Source organism: Gracilinanus agilis, chromosome 2 (assembly GCF_016433145.1).
Source record: "Gracilinanus agilis isolate LMUSP501 chromosome 2, AgileGrace, whole genome shotgun sequence".
NCBI lineage: Eukaryota > Metazoa > Chordata > Mammalia > Didelphimorphia > Didelphidae > Gracilinanus > Gracilinanus agilis.
The window spans coordinates 338,900,246-338,924,785 of NC_058131.1; the positions used below are offsets into that span (position 1 = coordinate 338,900,246).

A 24,540-nucleotide genomic window follows, 5' to 3' on the forward strand; every position below is an offset into this window, starting at 1 on the left:
TTTTTCTGAAATCATCCTATTCATCATTTCTTATGGTGCAATAGTTTTCCATTACAACATATACCACAACTTGTTCAGCTATTCTCCAATTGATGGACACTCCCTCAGTTTCCAATTGTTTGCCCCTATAAAAATTGCTGTTAAAAATATTTTTGTCTAAGTAGGTCCTTTCCCCTTGATTTCTTTAGAATACAGATCCAGTAATGGTATTGCTGGTCAAAGGGTTTGTATAGTTTTATGGTCCTTTGGGTGTGGTTCCATATTGCTGGAAGTGTCTTCTAAACCCAGTTGCGATGGGGATCCTGAGCAACTGGACTATATTGGGTCAGAAACAGTCTTCTGAAGGGAGGAAGGGAGATACACCTATTGTCCAGTCTGAAGGTAGAAAAATGTATTTCTGCCCCTTGGGCTGCCTCAGACATATCCCGATCATCAGGGCTCTTTAATACATATAGTGAAATGTAATGTGGTGGGGTTTGAGGGTAGAGCATACATTTCTTGAGAGTTCTCAGCTCTTCTATGAGATTTTATTAGCTGGGAAACATTGACAAATTTTCTTGTTTAGAATGATGATCACGCATTCCCAAGATGTCATAAATACGTGATTGAACTAGCATCAATATGCATCATCTTTTTAGCCATTACATAATGAAATAAATCATCACACATCAAAATGTTAAGTTACAGAGCTCAAAAGGTATGCAAAATGGTATTGTCACATTCAAATCACATCAGAAATATAATTTCTTTAGGGTAAGTGAGGTGACAAAAGAGTTCTGCCTCTTTCCCCTTCCCTAAACACACACACACACACACACACACACACACACACACACACACACACACACACACACACATTTAATAAAAGCTATAGCCAACTTTTAAAAACCAACACTAAATAAAGACTGCCATATTTTAGGAATATTTGAAGGTTCTATGATTTTGGTAAGCTCAGGAAAGGGTCTCTCAATGTGGGAACTCTTGCCTCCTGTACGGAGCCGAAAATTTCCTAAATTATATAGAGAAGTCAAAGTTCTTAACCTGAAGTCCATGCATTTTAATTTTATTATTATTATAATTAAAAAACCCTTATCTTGTGTCTTAGATTGAAACTATCAGTTCCAAGGCAGAAGAGTGGGAAGGGCTAGGCAATGGGGGTTAAGTGACTGGCCCAAGGTCACATAGCTAGGAAGCATCTGAGGCCAAATTTGTACCCAGGACCACCCATCTTGAGGTCTGACTCTCAATCCACTGAGTCACCTAGCTGCCCCTTTGAACTTATTTAAAAAAATTTTTGAGTATAAGGTGTCCTAAAAGTCTTAGTGCAATTTTAAACTACTAAAGCGTTATAGTTCTTTAATCTCTTTAAAACTTAAAAGCTGCGTCAAGACTGTTGGGATGTAACTGGTTTCCTTTGTAATCCCATGTATTTTATTTTATACATTTAAGAGCATTTTTCTAAAGAGTTCACAGGTTTCATCACATTTCCAAAGGGGATCTATGACACACAGAAAAAGATTAAGAATCCTTGAAGAGTGGTTAAGTAACTAGCCTAGGATGATGGTGTCCAAAGTAGGTTTAGAACCCAGTCCTTCCTGTTTCCACGTATGCCAGGCTCTCCATTGTACTATGACAGCTTTCAAGGAAAGGAAAGTATAGGCTCTCCAGAAACATGGTGAGAATGGCTTTAGCTACAATAACAAAGTATTTCTACCCTTTAAGACCTTTCTCTTGAGGGCCAGTTGCATGAATGAGACTTAGATTATTCCTCCCCCTTTTCCCAGGCCCTTTTCACTGTCTCAGCCAAGAAAGGAGACACAGAGAATCAGCCTTTGGTACCTTAAATTAAGAAAATTTATTAGTAAAGCCAATTCTAAATGTAGAGAGACTTGCCTGAGACAGACTATACAAGAAATATTTAATTGTCCCCTCCCATTCTTTGTGGGTTCCCTCCTTGCCAAGCTTATTTAACTGTAGAGATTCACTTTGTGTGTGTGTGCGTTTGTATGTATGTGTGTGTGGTCTGACTGTACCTGCACTGAATTGGCTACACCCAGAAGAGGAGGAGTAGGTGAGAGAGACTGATACCTGTGTGTGTGTGTCTCTCGATTTCTCTCTCTCTCTCTCTCTGTCTCTCTCTCTCTCTCTCTCTCTCTCTCTCTGTCTCTCTCTCTCTCTCCTCTCTCTCTCTCTCTCTCTTTCTCTGCTGGGCGACTGGTACTGGTTGCTTTTCCCCAGCTCTTCCTGAACACGGATGAAGGATCAGGGCGTCAGCAGTCTCTCTGCTCTGGGACTGTACAGGGGGAGAAGTTTAAGTGATTTGGAAAAAAGACGACTCTTGTCCTGTTTGAGAACTGAGAAGATGGAAGAGGTGAGGCATCGATGGATTGGCTTCACTCAGACCCGGATCCCCAGGCCCCAGCTTGTGTGGCAACCAGTTCACTACCACAGGCACTGGCCAGGCTCAAGTCTGGTGTTCAGGTACCAAAGGCTGATTCTCTGTGTCTCCTTTCTTGGCTAAGACAGTGAAAAGGGCCTGGGAAAAGGGGGAGGAATAATCTAGGTCTCATTCATGCAACTGGCCCTCAAGAGAAAGGTTATTTTGCTGATGAGCACAGAAGATTGAGGAACACATCTGTGTGTTTTCTCTAGGGATGTTAAGAGCACTTAAAGAAAGCAATAGAGAATTATTTTCTTAGACTTTTTCAGTGGGCATTCTGTATTCAGTGTAAATAAATATTTTTTCCCCTCAGAAATTACCCTGTCACTATATGTTGTACATTCAAATACACCTTTGAGTCTTTATTCTGTTTAGGATTTAGAACTGTAGACACCATAATGCAGGAGTTCTTAACCTGGAGTCAATGAACTTGATTTTTAAAAAAAATTGATGATTGTAGTTCAATATATTTGGTTTCCTTTGTCATCCTATATACATTTTATTTTATGCATTTAAAATTATCATTCTGAGAAAGAATCCACTCATAAGCTTCACCTGAATGCCAAAGGAATCCATGCCATAAAAAGTAAAGTATACCTTACCTAGTCCAATTCTCTCATTTTTTAGGTGGAAAAACTGAGGCTCAGCAAGGGAATGTGACTTGTCCAAGAACATACTGCTAGTAAATAACATATATGGGTTTGAGATGGGGAGGAGGGAATATATAATCCCTATGGAACCAAAGAAATTGGGAATTTTGATTTAGAGAAGAGAAAATTTAGAGGAAATAGTATTACTGTCTTCAAATTTTTAAAGTGTTGTCTTGGAGAAAAGAAATTAGAAATATTCAGCCTAGCCTTAGAGGGCAGAACTTAGAACCTTCAGAGGAATTTATAGAGAAATAATGTTTTGAAGAATCCTTGCTGTCTAAAAATGGAATAGGTTGATTTGGAAATGAAAGAATTCCTCATTACCAATGTTTCTCCAGTAGTGGTTGAATGACTGACTATCAGGGATGCTATAGAGGGAACTCCTATTCAGGTAAAGAAAAAGATTGACCTAAAAACCTCCAAGGTCCTCAGAAATTGGCCATCCTGTGTTTTTAAATGCTTTTTATGTTAAAGCCAGATATAGGTATATGAAAAAATGGTCTAAATCACAATTGATTAAAGAAATGCAAATCAAAACAGTTCTGAGATACCATCTCACATCAATCAGATTGGCCAAAATGATAAAAGGGCAAAATGACAAATGTTGGAAGGGATATGGAAAAATGGGAACACTAATACATTGTTGGTGGAACTGATCTGATTCAATCATTTTGGAGAGCAATTTGGAATTATGCCCAAAGAGTTATAAAACTGTGTTTACCCTTAGACTCAGCAATAGTATTGTTGGTTCTGTTTCCCAAAGAAATTAGGGGAAAAGGAAAGAACCTATATGCTCCAAAATATTTATAACAGCTCTCTTTGTGGTGGCAAAGAACTGAAAATTGAGGGACTATTCATCAGTTGGGGAATGGTTGAGACAAATTGTGGTATATGATTGTGATGAAATACTACTGTGCCATAAGAATGATAAGCAGGTTAATTAAAAAAATCTTAGAAAGATTTACATGAAATAATAGAGAATGAAACAAGTTGAACCAAGAGAACATTATATAAGGTCACAGAATTAATATTTGAAGAATAACTTATGAATGTCCTGTAGAAAATGAACTGAAAAATAAAAATACAAAAGACACTATATATACAAATCTTTTTGTTGGGTTATACCTTCTTTGGTATAGGGAGAGGAGGGAGAAGCTGAGATATCCAGTAATAAATTCTATGAAATAAATTTTTTAAAAAAGGTTTCTATGGAGAAATACTCAACGACCTGGGCAGGTGATGGTAACTAGTTAATGCACCCAAGTGTGTTGATTTCTGTGATTCTAGTTGGTCATCACAGTAGATAGAGTCTGTTAGTCAGTCTGAAGTCAGTCAGACAGACTTAAGTTCAAATCTGGCTTCAGATACTAGCTATGTGACCCTAAGCAAGTCACTTAACCCTCTTTGCCTCAGTTTCCTCATCTATAAAATGAGCTGGAGAAGGAAGTGGCAAATTACACTAGTATCTTTGCCAAGAAAACCCCAAATGAGGTCATGAAGAGTCTGGCATGACTTAATAACAACAGTTGGGTATTTTATGTAATAGAGACGAAGGGGAAGGGTAACCTGTTTCAGACAGGCATCACTATTATCTCGATTTCATTAAGAGTTTATTTGGACCAGTGGAAATGTGCTTCGGCCATGGGTGGGGGGAGAAGGGGAAAGTAGGGGCATAAAGTATGTAAACAGGTTAAAAATGAATATTAATAAATGTTTAAAAAAAGAGTTTATTTGGGTAAAGACAGAAATGCCCACAGGGTCTGCTGAGAGCTTAGTAGAAAGTTAGCTCAGTGGAAAGAACCTGTGATCCATCTTTAGAACCAGAGGAATTTGAATCTTACTTTTTAAATTTACTATCTCTATGAACTGGGTCAAGTCACTTCACTTCCATAGATTTCAGTTTCTTCCACTGTAAAATGAAGGCACTGAACTAAATGAAGTCCATATTCAGATCTGTGATTTGATTCTATTTTCCCTCTCCCCTCCTTTTTGAAAAGCAATTGCTTGCTCTTTAGTAAAGCTGAAGTTATTTTGTTCATGCTAAGATGTCCAAGCAACACCAGATGATCATGTTTTACTTCTGTTTATTTGGTGAATCTCTCATACTTTCCTTTTTCCAAACAAGAGTGAGCTCTTGGCCCCCTCTAAACCAGGACTTCCCGCTTGATCAGTTTGTAAAAAGACAGGTGGTATGGGCCCTCTCTCTGCACATTGGGGCATGTGCAGAGGCTCCCTCCCAAACCCCAGAACCTGTTGAGTGGCATTCCATAAAACAGCAATAGTGCAGACTGGAGCTGTCTGAGGATCACAGCCAGGCCCTAGGGTGACCCACCCTCCCTCTCCTGGTGGGCTGGCATGGAGGGTGCTGAGGGAGTTGCTGCTCTCCTGCCCCCAGGCATGCCCTTATTCTCTCTCTCTCTCCAGTCCTAACTCTTTCTCAGGTTAATGCCCATATGATGGATATTCTAGAAAAGATTTCTTGTTGTTGTTGTTGTTGTTGTTGTTCTTCTTCTTCTTTTTTTTTTTGCATCAAACCTTATCTCCAGAGAAGGGTGCTTAGTAGTGGTCAGAAGAGCAGGAGGAGGTATGGGAGTGCTGGACATGTGCGTGGGGGGCAGCTGTCCTCCAGTCTGCTGTGTCTGTCCCTGGGCAGTGTTTTATCTGGCTTTTGGTGTTTCTTGTTATCCTACCGGTCACTACGGGAGTCATCTATGGCTCATTTGGTTGCTAGTACATCTAAAATGTTCCTCCAGTGTTATTCTGCCTTAATCACTTAATAACTAGGTGGTCCTGGGCAAGTTATTTAACTTTTCAGCCTCGGTATCCTCATCGATAATAGCATCTACCTCCCAAGGTTGTGATGACAATCGAGTGAAAGAACATGCATGAAGTGCTTTGCAGACCTTAAACGGCTATCTAATGGCTAGTTATTTTTATTCATAGGTAGCTAGGTAGTGTAGTGGGTAAAAATGCCTGGAGTCCTGAATTCAAATTCAAATCCTTCCAACTGTTACTAAACGGTGTGACTTTGGGGCAAGACCTTGTTTGCCTCAGTTTCCTCATCTGTAAAATGAGCTGGAGAAGGAAATGGCAAAAAGCTCCAGTATCTTTGCCGACAGACCTCCAAATGGTGTCATGAAGAGCTGGACATGCCTGAAAAACAACACATTTTTATTCAATTAGACAAACATTTAAGTAGCAGTCAGGAGCAAGGTCCATGTCCTAGTTGTTAAGGATAAAAGATGAAAAATATAAGGATCGGTAAACATTTGTTAAGCATGTACTATGTGCCAGGCACTGGACTAAAAATGACAGTCCTAAGAAATGGGAGAATAAAGGAGTGATGATACTTAGGACCCTGTGGGGAGACAGATAGCCTGGGTTTTGGGGGGTTGCCTGTAAAGAGAGGAACAGTTGCATAGTTAAGGTCTTCCTTTTTCTACTGGAAACACCAGGGCAGGGAGGGACTTGGGGCCTTTCCCAACAGAGTTCCCTTCAAATTTTCAAAGTTGTGGCATCTGACTGTAACCTATGGAAACTATTCAGACCTGAATAGAGATGACTGTTGTAATCAAATAAAACTTATCCTCCTTTCCCCACCCCTGAGTTATTCTGACGCATATTGATTTCTTGCCTCTGCCTCTGGGCTCAGGCCCAGCTGATTCCAAGCCCTGACCCTTATCCACCATCTCAAAGGAATGTGGCTGTTGGCCAGGTGGCTAGATCTGTTCAGATGGGCCTCTAGTCTCAGAGTACTAGATGCTTAAGTCTTTCTCAGAGTGGCACGTTTGGTATCCTTCCCCAGACTATGAAGTTCTGAGGAAAAAATTCTGGCTCTTTGACTATTGTGTATAAGTGGGTTCTGTGCCTTGGTTAGTCAGGAGTCAGCTATTTACTGAAGTTGTGGTTTGCATTGAAATCATGTCCTAAACACATGATTTGAGAGATTGTTTATTATTATTACTATTTTAATAAGATATGATAAAGATTGTATATTAGATTATAATGTGACATGAAATTAATTATATAAATTATTGTTTAAACTATTAAAAATTAAACAATTAATTACTACTACTGCTACTACCATCACCACCAATGTTAGGGATAGTCATTGACTATCATCTATCCATCATATGAATGTTATTGATAGAAACAGATGAGGAATTTGAATTGGTTATTTTTCTACAATTTAAAATCTTAGATGCCTAGAGCACTCAGAGGCTAAATAACTTTCCAGCCATACAATCAGTTTTTATTAAAACTGTCTCTGTCTGCCCTACCATGTTGCCTCTGTAGTATTACTATTTTTCTCCGGTCCATGATTTCTTTGGTGTGGATACTCCTTATGCCAATCAACTTCAACTTGCTATTTTCTCTTCCTTCCTTCCTTCCTTCCTTTCTTCTTTCCTTCCTTCCTTCCTTCCTTCCTTCCTTCCTTCCTTCCTTCCTTCCTTCCTTCCTTCCTTCCTTCCTTCCTTCCTTCCTTCCTTCCTTCCTTCCTTCCTTCCTTCTTTCCTTCCTTTCTTTCTTTTCCTTACCCTTCATCTTAGAATCAGTACTTTGTATTGTTCCAAGGCAGAAGAGTGGTAAGGGCTAGGCAAAGGGGGTTAAGTGACTTGCTCAGGGTCACATAGCTAGGAAGTGTCTGAGGCTAGATTGAAACTCAGGACCTCTTGTCTCAAGGCCTGGCTCTCAATTCACTGAGCCACCCAGCTCCCCCCAACATGCTATTTTTCATAGTGGATATTAGTCTTGAGTTTTTGAAGTAAAAAAAAAAAGTCATCACCTGATGAACAACCCTAGAGATAGTTTCTCTAAGCTTAGATAAGCTAATCCTTGGATAATAGACATATAGTATGTCACTAGACCTCTGTTCAAAGCCTTTCCAGTCTGGTAGGGCCTGCTAGAACTTGGGTGCCACTGGCTTGGCCTTTAAGGACCCAGAGTCAACTCCCTATCAGGATCAGGTATCAGAGTGAGACTTGTTGGAAGATTGTTATTGGTAATCATAATCATAACACTTTAGGACATTTATTTGTTTACTTTATGGAGTGGGAGGGAGTGGTCATTAGTTCTAATGCAAAGAATGGATACCCCAAATGATTCTACTAGTCTCCTTTTCCTTAGGGAAGATGAGCTATTTGGGAAAAGGTCTTTGCTTGAGAAAGGTTTCTAGAATCAAGGGCAAAAATGTGATTCTGGAGCAAAAAATTTTTTTTATTTTAATTTGAAAATTTTTGTTTAATTAATTACTTTAGAATATTTTCCCATGGTTACATGATTCATGTTCTTTCCCTCCCCTCCTCCCACCCCACCTACTGTAGCCAATGAGCAGTCCTCTGGGTTTTACATGTATCACTGATCAAGACCTATTTCCATATTATTAATATTTGTATTAGGGTGATCGTTTAGAGTCTACATCCCCAATCATATCCCCATCGACCCATGTGATCAAGCAGTTGTTTTTCTTCTGTGTTTCTACTCTCACAGTTCTTTCTCTGGATGTGGATAGTGTTCTTTCTCATAAATTCCTCAGAATTGTCCTGGATCATTGCATTGCTGCTAGTAGAGAAGTCCATTACTTTTGATTTTACCACAGTGTATTAGTCTCTGTGTACAATATTCTCCTGGTTCTGCTCCTTTTACTTTGCATCAATTCCTGGAGGTCTTTCCAGTTCACATGGAATTCCTCCTGTTCATTATTCCTTTGAGCACAATAGTATTCCATCACCAACAGATATGACAATTTTTCAGCCATTCCCCAATCCAAGGGCATCCCCACATTTTCCAATTTTTTGCCACCACAAAGAGCCCAACAATAAATATTTTTGCTCAAGTTTGTTTCCTTATTATCTCTTTGGGGTATAAACCTAGCAGTGGTATGGCTGGATCGAAGGGCAGGCAGTCTTTTAATGCCCTTTGGGCATAGTTCCAAATTGCCATCTAGAATGTTTGAATCAATTCACAATTCCACCAGCAATGCATTAATGTCCTAATTTTGCCACATCTCCTCCAACATTTATTACTTTCCTTTGCTGTCATTTTAGGTGATCTGCTAGGTCTGAGGTGGTCCCTCAGAGTTGTTTTGATTTGTATTTCTCTAATTATAAGAGATTTAAAATATTTTTTCATGTGCTTATTGATAGTTTTGATTTCCTTATCTGAAAATTGCCTATTCATGTCCTTTGCCCATTTATCAATTGGGGAATGGCTCCAGCAAGAGTTCTTAACATTTTTTTGTGTTATGGATGCCTTTGGCAGTCAATTAAAGCCAGTGGCCCCCTCCTCACAATCATGTTTTAAATGCATAAAATAAAATACAAAGGACTACAAAGAAAACCAAGATACTGAAATACAGTTACATGTAGATATACATGCATATATATATATATACATATATATTTAAAAGTTAATGGATCTCAGGTTAAGAACCTTTGAACAGGAATAGGCCCTGACATGGAGATTCTTCTAGCCTTTTGTTCGTAAAGGTCAGTCTAAATGCGGATCTGCTTTGGCCAGAATACTGTTCCTCTTAAGGGTCTTGAGAAGCTTCACAGATGACACTATGCAACTCATTCCTTGCTGTCAGTGTTGATAAAAATGCTGCTATCAGTGACCGAAGGCCAAGGCTTCTTTATTTTGAACAAGGAAAGGATAGAAGTATGTTTACTATGCTTGGTACAAAAAATAGAAAATCAGGGATCAGGCAAGGCTCAGACCTTCCCAGTCCTAAGAATGCCTATTTGGATTCCAACCGGCACAGGTCCCCTGAGTAAAGTGGGAGGGTGTGTCCTTGGCCCCTGAACTCTGGTGACCTTCCTAGCCTTCCTAGTTTCACATTCCCCAAGTGAGAATCTGTTGTTTCTCTTGACCCTGTTCCTTCCTGACTGTGCAGGTGAGGGAATTTCATCTTTCTGGAAGGAAGGTGACCCTTGGAGTATATCCTAAAATTAGAAAAAGAAAGGAAGAAAAATCACTATTTTTCTAACTGCACTCCACTAGTCCAGTCTGCTTGCTCTGTGCCAGATGTAATTGGCTCATTACTTCTCTGCTCATGTCTTCTTTCTTTGTTGTTGTTGAGTCATTTCAGTCGTGTCTGACTCTTTGTGACCCCATTTGGGGTTTTCTTGGCACAGATACTGGATTGGTTTGCTATTTCCTTCTCCAACTCATTTTACAGATGAGGAAACTGAGGCAAGCAGGGTAAAGGGACTTACCCAAGGTCTTACCACTAGTAAGTGTTTGAGACTAGATTTGAACTCATGAAGATGAGCCTTCCTGGCTCCAGGCCCAGCCCTCTATCCACTGCGTCATTTAGCTCCTACTTGTCTGGAACACCTTTTCCTGTGGCCACCCTGTGCTTTTAGACCATCCAAATCCTACCATCCTTCTAGGTTCCCACCTCCTCTTTGGAGTCTTTCCTAAGCACTCCATTGCACAGTGATCTTTCCTTTTGAGAACCTCCAGTACTTCCTTTATGCTGCAATCATTGGAAATTGATAATGTGTAGGTGATACATATTAGATAGACAGAGACAGACAGACAGACAGACAGACAGATAGATAGATAGTTAGATAGATAGATAGATATAGATAGATAGAGAGATAGAGATAGATGATAGATAGATAGATAGGCAGATAAAGAAGCATTTATTTTGTGTTTGGTTCTGTGCTAAACTCTGGAGACAAGATGCAAGCTAGCAAGATAGTCCTTGCCCTCAAGGAGCTCACATTCGAATGGGGACAGTAACACATAAAAAGGAGTAGAAGCAGTGGGGGAGGAAGAAAGGAGGGACAGGAGGCTCAAGGTTGTTGTTGAGAAGGAAAATAAGTTTACAGAGGGAAATTTCCTACCTGGAATAGTGTTCAGGGCATTCTGTCAACAATAAGTGAAGTGGTGCTTCAGGGCAGAGGTTTTTCCAGGGTGAGTATAGAGCTGTGAAGGAAGAGGAGGAAGAGAAAGTTCTGGATAGGGGAATCAGGAATGTTAACCAGTTTCTATTCATGCATTCGATTAAATTCCAAGTGTTTTATTGAATGCCTGTGATGCCTAGGATGCTGCAAGGGACACAAGGAAGCAGACAACTTATATATTTCTCCCTTTGGAGAATATAGGCAGTCTGAAGATCTTTCAGTAGAACGTGGAAGATGCTAGTGATGAGTTAGGGAGGTTACTTAGTGATGTGGATCAATGGTGTCAAACTCAAATAGACATAGAGACCATGAAACTGTACTTAAGGATTCCTGTGGGGGTGTGTATTGACTTAGAAAACAACAAAATAGGAGTAACTAGATGGCTTAGTGGATAGAAAGCCAGGTCTGGAGATGAGAGGTCCTGGGTTCAAATCTGTCCTCAGACACTTCCTAGCACTTTGAACCTGGGCAAGCCATTTGATTTCAGTTGCCTTAGAACTGATACTTAGGGGGCAGCTGGGTAGCTCAGTGGATTGAGAGTCAGGCCTAGAGACGGGAGGTCCTAGGTTCAAATCCGGCCTCAGATACTTCCCAGCTGTGTGACCCTGGGCAAGTCACTTGACCCCCATTGCCCACCCTTACCACTCTTACACCAAGGAGCCAATATACAGAAGTTAAAGGTTTAAAAAAAAAAGAACTGATACTTAGTATAAATGTTAATACAAAAGGTAAGGGTTAAAAAAACCCACCAGAAAACAACAAAATAATATCTATTTTTAGTGTGTTTTTACTTATCTTGTTAAATATTAACCAATTACATTTTTAAAAACTTACTTTTTGCCTAAGTTTCAGTTCCAAGGCAGAGGAACAGCAAGAACTAGGCTACTTGCCCAGGATTACATAGATAGGAAGTGTCAGAGGTCAGATTTAAATGCAGGATCTCCGGTCTCTAGGCCAGACTCTCAATCCACTGAGCCACCTAGCTGGCCCCTGACCAATTACATTTTAGTCTAGTTAGGGCTGCACCTGGGAGTGTTGTGGGCTCGTGCATGCTTGATCCCTTTAACATGGAAGATGAATGGAGAAGGAGCAGACTGGAAGAACAGAGACTCCAATGTATTCCACCTGCCTTTTTCTAATAGGTATTATACATGGGCATCAAGGACCCGCACAAAAGCCCACAGAGTGGGCTACTCTCATTGGTTTGCTACTGCTCTTGTTTGATGCATCCCTCAGTTACTGGGCTACATGGGGACCATCCAGGAACATCTGGTCCTAGATGTCCTTTAACAAGGAGCCCAGTGAAGGCCTAGTCCCACAGAACCAGAGCATTTGGCCAATGGGTTTGTCCTTGCTACACATGTCATATGAATGATGGAAACCAAATGATATAGGATTTGGAGTTCCAGAAGGGAACTTGGGGATCACGAAGCCCAGCCTCTCATTAGGCAGATGATGAAACTGAAACAGGCCTAGGGGGAAAAAAAGGGACTTCCCAAGGTCACCCGGTAAAGTGGTAAAGCTGGAATGTGAATTTGGGTTTTCTGATCATAATTCTGGAGTTCTTGCTACCACAGCATATAACTACATGTTAATGACGTTGATGCTGGTTTGGGATGACTAAGGTTACAGTGTGATTTAGTAGATAGAATGTTGGATTGAGAGTCAGAAGGTCCAGTTTAGACACTAGCTGTATGATCCTGGGCAAGTCACTTCACCTCTATAAGCCTCATTTCCTTTTTCTTTATTAAAAAAAAAAACAAACCCAAATCTTACCTTTTGTCTCAGTATGAATTCTAAGACAAAATACTGGCAAGGGTAGGCAAGCAGAGTAAGGTGACTTGTCCTGGGTCAAACAGCTGGGAAGTATCTGTAAAGTGATTTAGTGATTTACAAACCTCTAAATTGCTGTATAAAACAAATACTTCTTAACTTAGGGAACGTTATTTCTAACTTTATCTCAGCAGGGCCTCCCCTCACCCCCACTTCTCTCCTAAATTAGACAAAAGATAAACAAATTCAAAGTCTCTTAAATTTTTTGTTCTAATGATGATGTTAATAAACAATAGTGAACAAATACTGCAGCTTTCTACTGTTTACAAAGTGCTTTGAGTATGTTTGTGTCATTTGATTTCCATAAAAGTACTGTGAAGAAGTCAGAAGAGTTACAATCTCCATTTTTTCAGATGAAGACACCAATTTTCAGAGGGTATTGTATAGTGACTTAGGAAGCAGGTCAGTGGTTGTGATGGACCTGGAGTCAGGAAGACTTGTGTTCAAATATGGCCTCAGACACTTAATAGCTGTGTGACCCTGGGCAAGCCACTTAACCTCTGTTTAGTCCATTGAAGAAAGAAACAGCAATCTACTCCATTATCTTTGCTAAGAAAACCTCATGGACAGTTTAGTCTACAAGGTCATGAAGAGTCAGACACAACTGAACCACAACAGGAAGCATAGTGACTTGTCCAAGTTCACACAAGTAGCAATGGCCAGAGTTGGGATGTAAGCTTAGGTCTTCTATACTGCTCTGTACACTGCATTGTAGCTGCCCACATAAAATCAAAGACAACAAGCAGGAAGCCTTCATGAAAATTTCACTGGGCCATTGTGGTGGTGCCCTCCTATAATTTCTGCTGCTGGGGTTACTGAGGCTAATGGATCACTTGAGTTGCACAACTCTGGGCTGTGGCAGAACTTAAACTGATCAGACATTCACACCAAGTCCTGCACCAACATGATGAATCCTTGGGAGTTGGGGAGGGGGCCCCAAATTACCTAAGGAGGTTAGGTCAGTAACAGAACAGGTCAAAGCTTCCCTATTGATCAAAAGTGGGACTGGACACTTTCAGCCTAGATGAGATAGGGAGACACAGTTGGAAGAAAGAGTTAAGGAAGAAAGAGAGAAAGAGAAAGAAAGAAGGAAAGAAAGGAGGAAAGAAACAAGGAAACAGAAAGAAAGAGAAAAAGAGAAAGGAAGGAAGAAAAAAGAGAAAGAAAAAAGAAGAGAGGGAAGCTGAGAGAGAAAGGAAAATGTTTGTTGAGCATGGTTCTGATTAGGAGAAACAAAGATGCAAAGTCCCTGACCTCTAGAGCTTCATAAACTGTAATGGGGAAAACAAAACTATAATGAATGATCCTGGAGAAGGACCATAAACATGGCTAGTGTCACCTTAGTTGTGGGGGCATTAGGACAGGGCAGGATAAAGTTTACCACAGTCTGCCATCTAGTAAGTTCCTATTTTCAATTAATTCGTTTTCTTGTTGCTGTTGTTGTTTAGTCATTTTAGTTGTGTCCAATTCTTCATGACCCCATTTGAGTTTTTCTTGGCAAAAATACTAGAGTGATTTGCCATTTTCTAATCTAGCTCATTTTTCAGATGAGGAAACTGAGGCAAACAGGGTTAATTGACTTGCCCAGGGTCACACAGCTAGGAAGTTTCTGAGGCCAGATTTGAAACCAGAAGCTCCTGTCTCTAGCCCTGGCTTTCAATCCACTGAGCCACTTAACTGCCCCTGGTACATGCTATTATTATCCCCATTTTAAAATTGAGAAAATTGAGGCAGACAGAGTTTAAGTGACTTGTACAGGATCACACAGCTAATAAATGTCCGACATCAGATATGAACTCAGCTTTTCCTTGGTCCAGGCCTGGCACTCTATGCACTGTGTTATCTTGTTCTTTAGAGAATGGGTAAGATTTTGAGAGGTGGTGAAGGTGGGCAATGATGGTGTCCTAGGATGGAGGGATGTCTAGAGCAAAGGTAGGACGCTGGGTATGCATCTGGCATGTTTGAGCTACTAGGAAGGAGATAGTTGACTAGACTGCAATGTTTACGTTGGGAAGCAGCAGGAGATAAGGCCAGGTAGTTTCTATACACTGCCTGTTTATGGACAATCTTGCTACTAATCACTCCCCTCTCTCTAGAGGGATAGGCTCTGGGATTTCACTGATATAGAGAACTCCCTCTATCATTGCAGATCAGCAAGTTTTTGAGCTGACCAGAGCACTGAGAAGTTAAATGACATATTGGATATATGTCACAGATGGACCTTGCCATACTACCCCCATTCTCTTATATAGCTACTCAAAAAATCTTCACAAGGCACAGTTTTCTCCCCTTAACAATATTTTCTTTTTTCTCAATTACATGTAGAAGCAATTTTTAAATATTGTTTTTCTCACATTTTGAGTTCTACATTCTTTCCCTCCCTCCTCTTTCCTCTCTCTCAGATGGTAAGAAATTTGATAATGATTATATGTGTATTCCCATGTAATACGTGTTAGAAGAAGATATATATTAGTAAAAAAAAAAACAACTTGAAGAAAATAATGCATAAGCCCCGGTCTTGACCATCTCACTCCCCTGCTCAAAAACTTTTAACGTCTCCCTCTTGCCTGTAAGAAAAAATACAAACTACACAATCTGATAATTAAGGTTGTCCTCCCTCTGGCCACAAGCTACATTTCTACCCTGAATGAACTTTACTTCCCTTTGCGAACTCTCTGTTTGGTTCAGACTTAAACTGTACATTTTAGCTCCTTCCCCTGTGAATTTCCTCAAGCTCCCTCCAGGCCAAGAATGCTTCTTTGCAGCTCTGCCTTCCTGTGAGGCTTAGCTCAGATTTTTTTACTAGTAGAGCCTTCTTTCACCCCCTTCAAGTCATGAGTATTCTCTCCTTCCTCAAATAATCTTGGGTTTATTTATCTGGGTGTGTTCTCTGCTCCTCCAGGAGAATGCAAACTCCTTGAAGTTAGGGACTATTCTAGCATGGTGGCTGATACATGGGCAGTGCTTAGGGTAAATGTTTGTTGAGCTGAATTGATTTACCTCAAATGCCAGTCTAAATAGAGTCCATAATATGATAAGCAAAAGGGACGTATCGCAAAGTTTTAGTCTTTAATATATAAAAGAAGATGGGGGCGGGCAGCCAGGTGATTTAGTGGATAGAGCACTTGTCTGTACATCTACACCTATATCTGTAGAGGTAATCTCCTCATGGGGAAGCACCCTGTGAGAGCAAAATCAAAAATCGAGAGTGTACTCCTATTTAATGGAATTGTGGCCAGAGAACTGGTCTCTGTGTTGGTAAGATGTGGATTCAAGTTCCTCCTCTGGCATATACTATACACATGATTTCGGGAAAATCATTTAATTTGGATCTACATTGGTTAAAGGAGTTTGCTCAGAGAAGTTCCCTCCTACACCAATGAAATCACCGAACCCTTACCTTCCAAAGTATAAGAGAATAGAGACTTCTGCTTGAGCCCAAAAAGTAAAATAAGAAGAATTTGGGGGAAATTGTAGATAGATAGATTTTCAGTCAATGTGGTAACAAATTTGTCAATAATAAGAGTTGCCACAAAATAGAATGTGTGCGTGTATACAAATGTCTACAGGGGTCCCTCCTGGATCACAGGGGTTTGGGGCATGGCACTTCTCAATCTGGAAAATCTATGTAAAATTTTCTGGCACTCCTTTCATACCAAAGAAGTCTGAATTTTTTCCTTTTTATCTTATGAGGTGTTTACAGTACCTTATTGCAAAATTTGGGTTTTAAGTATTTGATCTTAGGCTATATGAGGGTCAGTGTTAACATTTCAAACCTTTGTGTCATCTGCTGGCTTTTGTCTTCTTTTCACAAACTTTAACTTTTTATTTACTTTAACTTTAAAAAAGAAATTGTGTATATTTATGGTATTAAAAGATAAAATATACTGATATCATACAATACCCTCTCTATATACATATATTATGTATTTTGAGTTTCCAAACTTTTTCTGTGTCATCTGCTGGCCTTAGGGTGTCGTCTGCTGCTTCTGTAAAACTCCCTCTAAATTCCATTTAATTTCTTTTGCTAACCCACAATATATTAAAACTCTGATGAGGAAAGTCTTGATGTGGAAGGAATACCTGTATATACAATTAAAAAAAAACAGTAAAGCATTTTGATAGGTGATGAGTTCCCCTTCATTGGAGCAGTTTATGCAAAAGTTGATTTGTCATGGCTATTGTAGACAATATGCTCAGGTGCTGGTTGGCCCAGCTGATATCTGAGCTTCTTTTCAACTCCAAGATTATGTGCAGCAATTTCTTTAAGGCCACACAAGCTGTTAGTGGCAGAAGGAGCCTTTCTGGCTCTTTCTTCTAACTCACATTGCTATGCACCTTCACATATATCCAAATCAATAGTTGATTGAGACTTTGACTTGTGACCTTAGGCTCCTGTTTTACTCTCTACACCCAGGGAAACTTGGAACTGACCCTACAGACCGAAGGCTCAAACTTGAATAAATGCTGAAAATTCCTCCAAAGGTAATGGAGGTATTTATCATGTTGTTGGGCTAACTGTTATGGCTACAGGTAGAGATGTCTACACTCCATAGCTCAAGATGTTTTGGGAATAACTGTGTATTTTAAATGATACTGGTTCTTCCTCCCTCCCCTATCTTTTTTCTTTCCTGCTGGGTCTGCATTTTCTTAAAAAAACACACACACCAAAAAAACTTCTTACAAAATAGGTATTGTTCACCCTCCAGGAAAAATAGTGGCCTAGCTGAGATTTTTATTTTGGTTTAGTCACTCACATGGTCTAATGTTTGTTTATTTATTTTCAAACAAATGGTAAACATCTTGATAAAGCAACTTGAGGCCTTGTTGCCAGCATGTGGTGCAAGCTTAGTCTGTAGGTGGCTCCAGGTCTGACTGTTTTCTGGGAGAAGGCCAAGGGAATGAAAGGCAAACTTTAAATTTATGGAGAATTGGTATGTCTACTTGAAGTTCCCTGTCTCAAAATGGCCATTGAATCACCCAGAAAGGATCCTTCAAAGATTCACTGAGAGCCATTTGCTCTGACAGCCCTAAGGAAATTTTGATCATGGATTTAACAAACATCAACAACCACGAACCTATCAATATATAAATGAGAACAGAAAGGATTGTATAGGAAACTGTAACAAAACTGACCTGCATGTCTGTGTCTCATTTTGAACTTCCTTTGTTCTCTGAATTTTAAAAATATTTCATTGTGGCCTTTTTTCTTTCATTTTTACCTTTTCTATATCAACATCTACTAATTTTTCCATTTAATAGAAGCTCCCCCTTTTATTTAAAGCTTTTAAAATTGATCTATTCTTCCTACTATCTTCCTACCTCAACAAACAAAACCCTGAAAAAGAAAACCTTTATGTATATATGCATAGTTCGGGAAAAACAAATTCCTACATTGGCCATATATAAAAATTGATGTCTCTTTCCACATTTTACATTCATCACCTCTGGCTGGAGGTAAGGGGTGTGTTTTATATTCAGTTTTTTGAATCATAATTTATCATTGCATTGATCAAAGTGCTATCATCTTTCAAAGTTATTTTTTCTTTATAATGTTATCATTTTAAAAATTTCCCCCTATTTCTGCTCATTTCACTCTCCATCAGTTCAGAAAGATCTTCCTCGTTTCTTCTGAAATTGTCCATACCATCATTTCTTATGGCACAATAATGGTTCATTACATTCATATACCACAATTTGTTTAGCCATTCTCCTATAGGAAGACAGTCCTTCCTTAGTTTCCAGTTTGGGGTTACCACAAAAGAAGTTGTTAGAATTATTTTTGTTCATAGAAATCTTTTTTTCTTTGATCTCTTCAAGGTATAGCCCTAGAGTTGTATACTTGGTTCAGAGTCAGAGGTGTGCTCAAGCCAGCCTGTGTAGGAGTCTATTGTTAAATTTTCAGCATGGGCCCTTGGAAATTGAAACATGCAAGTGAGGACTTACTTTACTGTTTTATTTTGATTGTCTAAACACAAGAAAGTGTTCATAATGCCAATTAAATAAAAGGTTCATAATGCCAATTAAAATGTGAATGACATGTATTTTCTCCCCAAGAGTTGGGTATTAAACATTTACCAGAATACTCCTGGTCAGTTTGACTCTCTTAATTTGTTTACAATATGACCTTTTATACCTACTTAATGTATCCATTTGGAGTTTGTCTTCTTACATAGCCAATAATCAATAAACATTAAGGGTCTACTATGTGCCAGATATTGTGCTAAATGCTATGGATACAAATATATAAAAAGAAAGTTGTACCTGGCTTCATGTTACTTATAACCTAAATTTCTACCAGATTGCAGTCCAGTTTTCTCACTGTTTTTTTTTTGTTTTTTTTTTGCCAAATAATGATTCCTCCCAGTAATTGAAGTTTTTGAGTTTATTGAATACTATATTCCTGTATTGTTTGCTTTTGTTTGGCATTTACTTAGTCTGTTCCACTGATTTGCTTTTGTATGTCATGTATTTAGTCTGTTTCACTGATTTAACTTTTTTAAACCAGTATCAAATAATTTTAATGTTTAACATTTTATTAAATATAGTTTAAGATCTGATACTGCCATATCTTCCCTTTCTTCTCACTTTTTTTGTTATTACCTTGAGATTCTTCATCTTTTGTTCATCCTGTGTTATTGGAATTTGAGGTTCTTTGGTGTTCATTGAGTCTTAATATTTAGATATATGATATAAACTTCCTGTGAACGTTTAGGGGACTTGAAAACTACATTTCCCATGATTCAACGGGCTTCCTTCTTACATGGTGACGTGAGCCAACGTAAAGCAAAGCTTAAATAGAGAGAACTTGATTGGTACGTGCTCTTTCCTATGAAGCAGCCAGGTGGGCAGAAGGGAATGGCGGACAATTTGAATTAGATCTTAGCAGGCGCATGGCCTTCTTAATTACCAATATGCCTTTAAATAAACTATTAATACTTTTGAATATATCCATCTATATCCATATTATTTGTAACAATCCACATGAATTTCATTAGTTTTTCTTCTAGCTCTATAAAATATTCCTCTTGTTTTTTTAATACATCACTGAAGAACTAAGTTAATTTAGATAGCATTGTTATTTTTATTATGTTGGCTTGACTTATCCATGAACAATCAATGTTTCTCCAATTATTTAGGCTTGCCTTTATTTCTTCAAAGTGTTTTATATCATAACTATACATATGTTGGAGTTCCTGGGTAAATCTAAATAGATAATATTCTCACATATTTTATAGTTTCACTCTGACAACTCTTGAGGGCCTTGAAATTTTAGCTGGACTTCATCAGATCTAGGATCTCATCAAATCCCATCCACTCTTGCACATGGTAGCCTACTCTTTCTACTACTCCACACCACTGCTTACTCTCACATATACTTGAGGTTGCTGTCTACTCATCAGACCAAGGAAAGTACAAACTGAAATGCCTCTTCATCTTGTGTTACTCTTATCCAGGGACTTCCTTTGGGATACAGTGTGATATGATAGAAAATGCTGTGGTCTTAAGAGTCTCTAGATTCCAGTCCCATCTCCAATGCTCTCTGTGTCATCTTGTAAAAATGATATAACTTTCCTGGCCCTCAGTTTCTTCATCTTTAGATTGAAGTATCTGAACTAGACAGACTGTGAGGCCCTTTCTAGCTCTAAAGCAGTGATTCCCAAAGTGGGCGCCACCACCCCCTGGTGGGTGCTGCAGCAATCCAGGAGAGCAGTGATGGCCACAGGTGCATTTGAGGGCAGTGAATAACTATAAGGGGGCAGTGATAGTATGTGACAGGGGGCGCTAAGTAATATTTTTTCTGGAAAGGGGGCAGTAGGCCAAAAAAGTTTGGGAACCACTGCTCTAAAGAAAGGATAAATTACTTGCTGACCAGGATTTAATCCAAAGCCCCTAATTCTAGAGCCAGTATTCTTTCCACTATACAATATTGCCATTCAGACTATTTGCTTTCTGATAAAAAGGTAGAGGGGTGTGTGTGTGTGTGTGTGTGTGTGTGTGTGTGTGTGTGTGTGTGTGTGTGTGTTTCAGTCAGTTCATTCTTAGTCTTCATGACTTCATTTGAGGTTTTCTTTATTTTTCTTTGTTTCTTTCTAAAAAAAAAACTTAGTCTTAGAATCAATACTGTATATCAGTTCCAAGGCAGAAGAGTGGTAAAGGCTAGGCAATGGGGGTTAAATGGCTTGCCCAGGATCACCCAGGTAGGAAGTGTCTGCAGACCAGATTTGAACCCAGGACCTCCAGATTCCAGGCCTGGCTCTCAATCCCCTAGCTGCCCCCATTTGGGGTTCTCTTGGCAAAGACACTGAAATGACTTACCATTTCCTTTTCTACTTCATTTTACAAATGAAGAAACAGAGGCAAATAAGGTTAAATGACATGTCCAGAATCCTTCAAGGAGCTCTTAATCTAATGGGAGAGAGAACATGCAAACAGTGACTTACATATAAGATATATACAGGGTCAGTTGGGGGTGATCTCAGAAGGAAGACACTAACATTGAGGAAGACCAAGATAGACTTCTTACAGATGGTAGTTTTAGGAAGCTTGGGTAGTTAAGAGAGGTGGAGATGCAGAGGGAGAGCATTCCAGAATGAGGACAGCCAGTGAAGATGGTTGGTTATGAGATAGTGCAGTGATGGTGAACCTATGGCACAAGAGCCAAAGATGGCACACAGAGCACTCTCTGTGGGCACATGGCTGCCCTCTCTACTCCCCAACCCTCCAGAGTTCATTACTAGAAAGGCAGAAGGACTTGGACAGAGCTGCTCCCTTCCCCATCTCTATGCAACCCGATGACATTGTTTCACATCCCCACCCCCTCTGCCCAGCAGCCAATGGCAGCACACAGAAGGTAAAGTGGGAGGCTCACATGTGGTAGAGCTGGAGGGAAACAGATCACTCAGGCCACTCCCCTCCCCAACTCCATGCACCTGAGGACATTCCTCACTTTACCCATCCCTCCACCCAGTAGCCCAATGGGAGCACTTCCTCCCTCCCCTGTGTGGGGTAAAGGAGAGGTGGGCAGGGCACATCTGACACTCAGTGAGCAAGGAAGAGGACAGCATACAGTCTGGGGGGGTTGCACAGCACTTGGTCTGGGGAGTGGGGTGGGGCCAGGGCCTGGCACTCTGTCTCTTAAAGGTTCACCATCACTGAGATAGTGTCTTGTGTGAAGAATAGCAAGAAAACCAGTGTGACTGCATTGTAGAGTATATAAAGGGGAATGAAATGTAAGAATACTGGAAAGGTAGGAAGGGGGCAGGTTATAAATGGCTTTTAAAGCCAAACAGAGGCTTTTATATTTGATTGTGGAGGTAATAGAGAATCAGTGGTATTTATTTGATAGGGAGGTGATACGGTTGGACTTGAGCTTTAGAAAGACCATGTTGGTCACTCAGTAGAGGATGATAGCCTGAAGTCAGGAGAGACTTGAAGCAAGGAGACCAACCAGCAGGTTGTTGTGATAGTCTAGGAATAAGGTGATGAGAGGACCTGCACTGAGGTGGTAATAGCATCAGGGGAGAGAAAGGGATGTGTATGAGAAATGCTGCTTCAAGTAGAATTGACAGAACTTGACAACAGATTGGATATGGGGGATGAGAGAGTGTGAGGAGCTGCAAGTCTGTGGAATTGGAAGAATGATGCTACATTTGACAATAATAGGTGAGTTTGGGAGAAGGGGAGGCTTGACAGAGATTGAATTTAAAATGTCTATGGGGCATCCAGTTTGAGAAGTCCATTAGGCAACCGGACATGCAAGGCTGGAGGTAGGGAGAGAGATTATAAAGCTGAAGAGAGATGTAAGATAAATCGATTTGAGAATCATCAGCATAGGGATATTTGAATCCATAGGAGCTGATGAAATCATAAAATGCAGTCAGATAGAGGGAGAAGAGAAGAGGGCCTAGGATAGAGCCTTGAGACACCCATAGTCATCAGGCATGGCCAGGTAGGAAAAGAACTGGGAGAGCAAGGTCACATAAACCTACACAGAAGAGAACATTAAAGAAAAGAGTGTGATTAAGTGCCAAAAATCACAGAGAGGTCAAGTAAGATGAGGAATGAGAAAAGACCATTAGCTTTGGCAGTTAAGAGATCCCTGGTGACTGGAAAAAACAGTTTCAGTTAAATGATGAGGTCAGAAGCCAGATTATAGAGAATTAAGAAGGAAGCAGCCAGTAGACAGAGAGAGATTAAGAATGATAGAGGGAAAAATCTGCTGGAGAAGATGGGATAGAATAGGATCACTAATGGCTTTGCTTTGGCAAGAAAGGCTACCTCATCATGTGAGACAGGAGGGAAGGCAGAGATAGTGACAGAAAGCATCTGGGTGATATGAGATGAGGAGGAAGGGCAAAGAGAGTCCTCTCGATGAATGGCCTCAATTTTTAGTGAAATATGTGACGATTCTCACCTGAGAGGGTGGTGAGAAGGCAAGTTATGGGAAGCTTGGAGAGAGATTAAAAGGTTTGGAAAAGGCTTGGTGAGTGGGATCCTTAGTTAGGGAGGTGTGAAAGGATTGTTTTACTGAAGAATGTACTTTATGAAGAAGTATAAATGACTGTGAACTGCATAAGAATACCCCACTCTCAAACCTACTGATGACATCACATAATAATCAAATTGATCAAGTATTTGTAGGTATGGTTCAATTATAGTCCAAATAGAGCAGGGATTACACTTGGTGGCAAGATCCTCCTGGTGTTCCTTTTTTAATGAATTTTTTTTTATCAACTACACTTTTTTAAAAATCTAGATAAAAGACAGTGGGAAGTTTTTTTTTTTGGCGAACAGGTACTGTTTTTTTTACCTTTTTTTGTATCCCCAGAAGTTGGCACTTAATAAATGTTTATTAACTGATTGGTTGACTTTTGCCTGATAAAATTTAGTATAGACTCAAGTATATTGTAAATTATTTCACCTAGAAAGAATTATGTGTATATCTATTTATCTTTCTAGCACTTTCCTTGTGGAGTAGATTATTCCCAAAAAGGTAAGAGAAGACAAATGGTAAAAGAGTTGGACCGACTGTCTTGAGGTCTGAGTTCAAACTCCACTGAAGCTACTTAATGCCTGTGTGATTTTAGTTAATTCCCATCTCTTCTCTCATCCCCAGTTCCCTCCTTTGTGAAAGTAAGGGGTGGAATACTTGGTCTTTTTTCAAGGTCTCTTCTGGCTCTGGAAGTCTGTGTTCCAACATTTCTACCAGTTCTGAAATTTTATTATTTGAATTGAAAAGTGATAATTATGATGTAGTAGAGAGAGCACTGAATTGAGAATCAGATGTCCAGGGATCTCATCTGACCTCTACAATTCCTCCCTCCCTTGTCCTTAGTTTTCCCACCTGTCAAATCAAGATTGAATTTAGGAGTTCTTAACCTGGGCTCCATGAATGCTTAAGGGTTGTAGATAGATTTCAGGAGTTCTAAGAGCCTGGATGGGAAAAAATTACACCTTTGTTTTTAGTAAAATTGGTTTCCTTTGTAATTCTATGTATTTTACTTTATGCATTTGAAAACATTATTCCAAGAAGGGGTCTATAAACTTCACTGGACTGGCAGAGTGGTTCTTGATTCCCAAAATACTTAAGACCTCCTAGACTTAAAGGATGCCTGAGATTACTCACAATTCTATAGCCTATGTGCCTATAAAAGGTAATCCTTTCAAATATACATGGCTTCCTATGAGGCTTCCATTATTT

The 24,540-nt window shown here is 39.7% G+C and overlaps 1 protein-coding gene across 1 annotated transcript in view; it reads left to right on the forward strand.

The window, feature by feature from the left end:
* Positions 1–2,254: 2,254 nt before the first annotated feature.
* ARHGAP40 (Rho GTPase activating protein 40) overlaps positions 2,255–24,540 on the forward strand; it is an 82,967-nt gene continuing 60,681 nt past the window's right edge. Inside the window, exon 1 of the mRNA XM_044659800.1 lies at positions 2,255–2,481. Coding sequence (XP_044515735.1) covers positions 2,255–2,481 — 227 coding nt within the window. The remainder of the gene's footprint in view (positions 2,482–24,540) is intronic.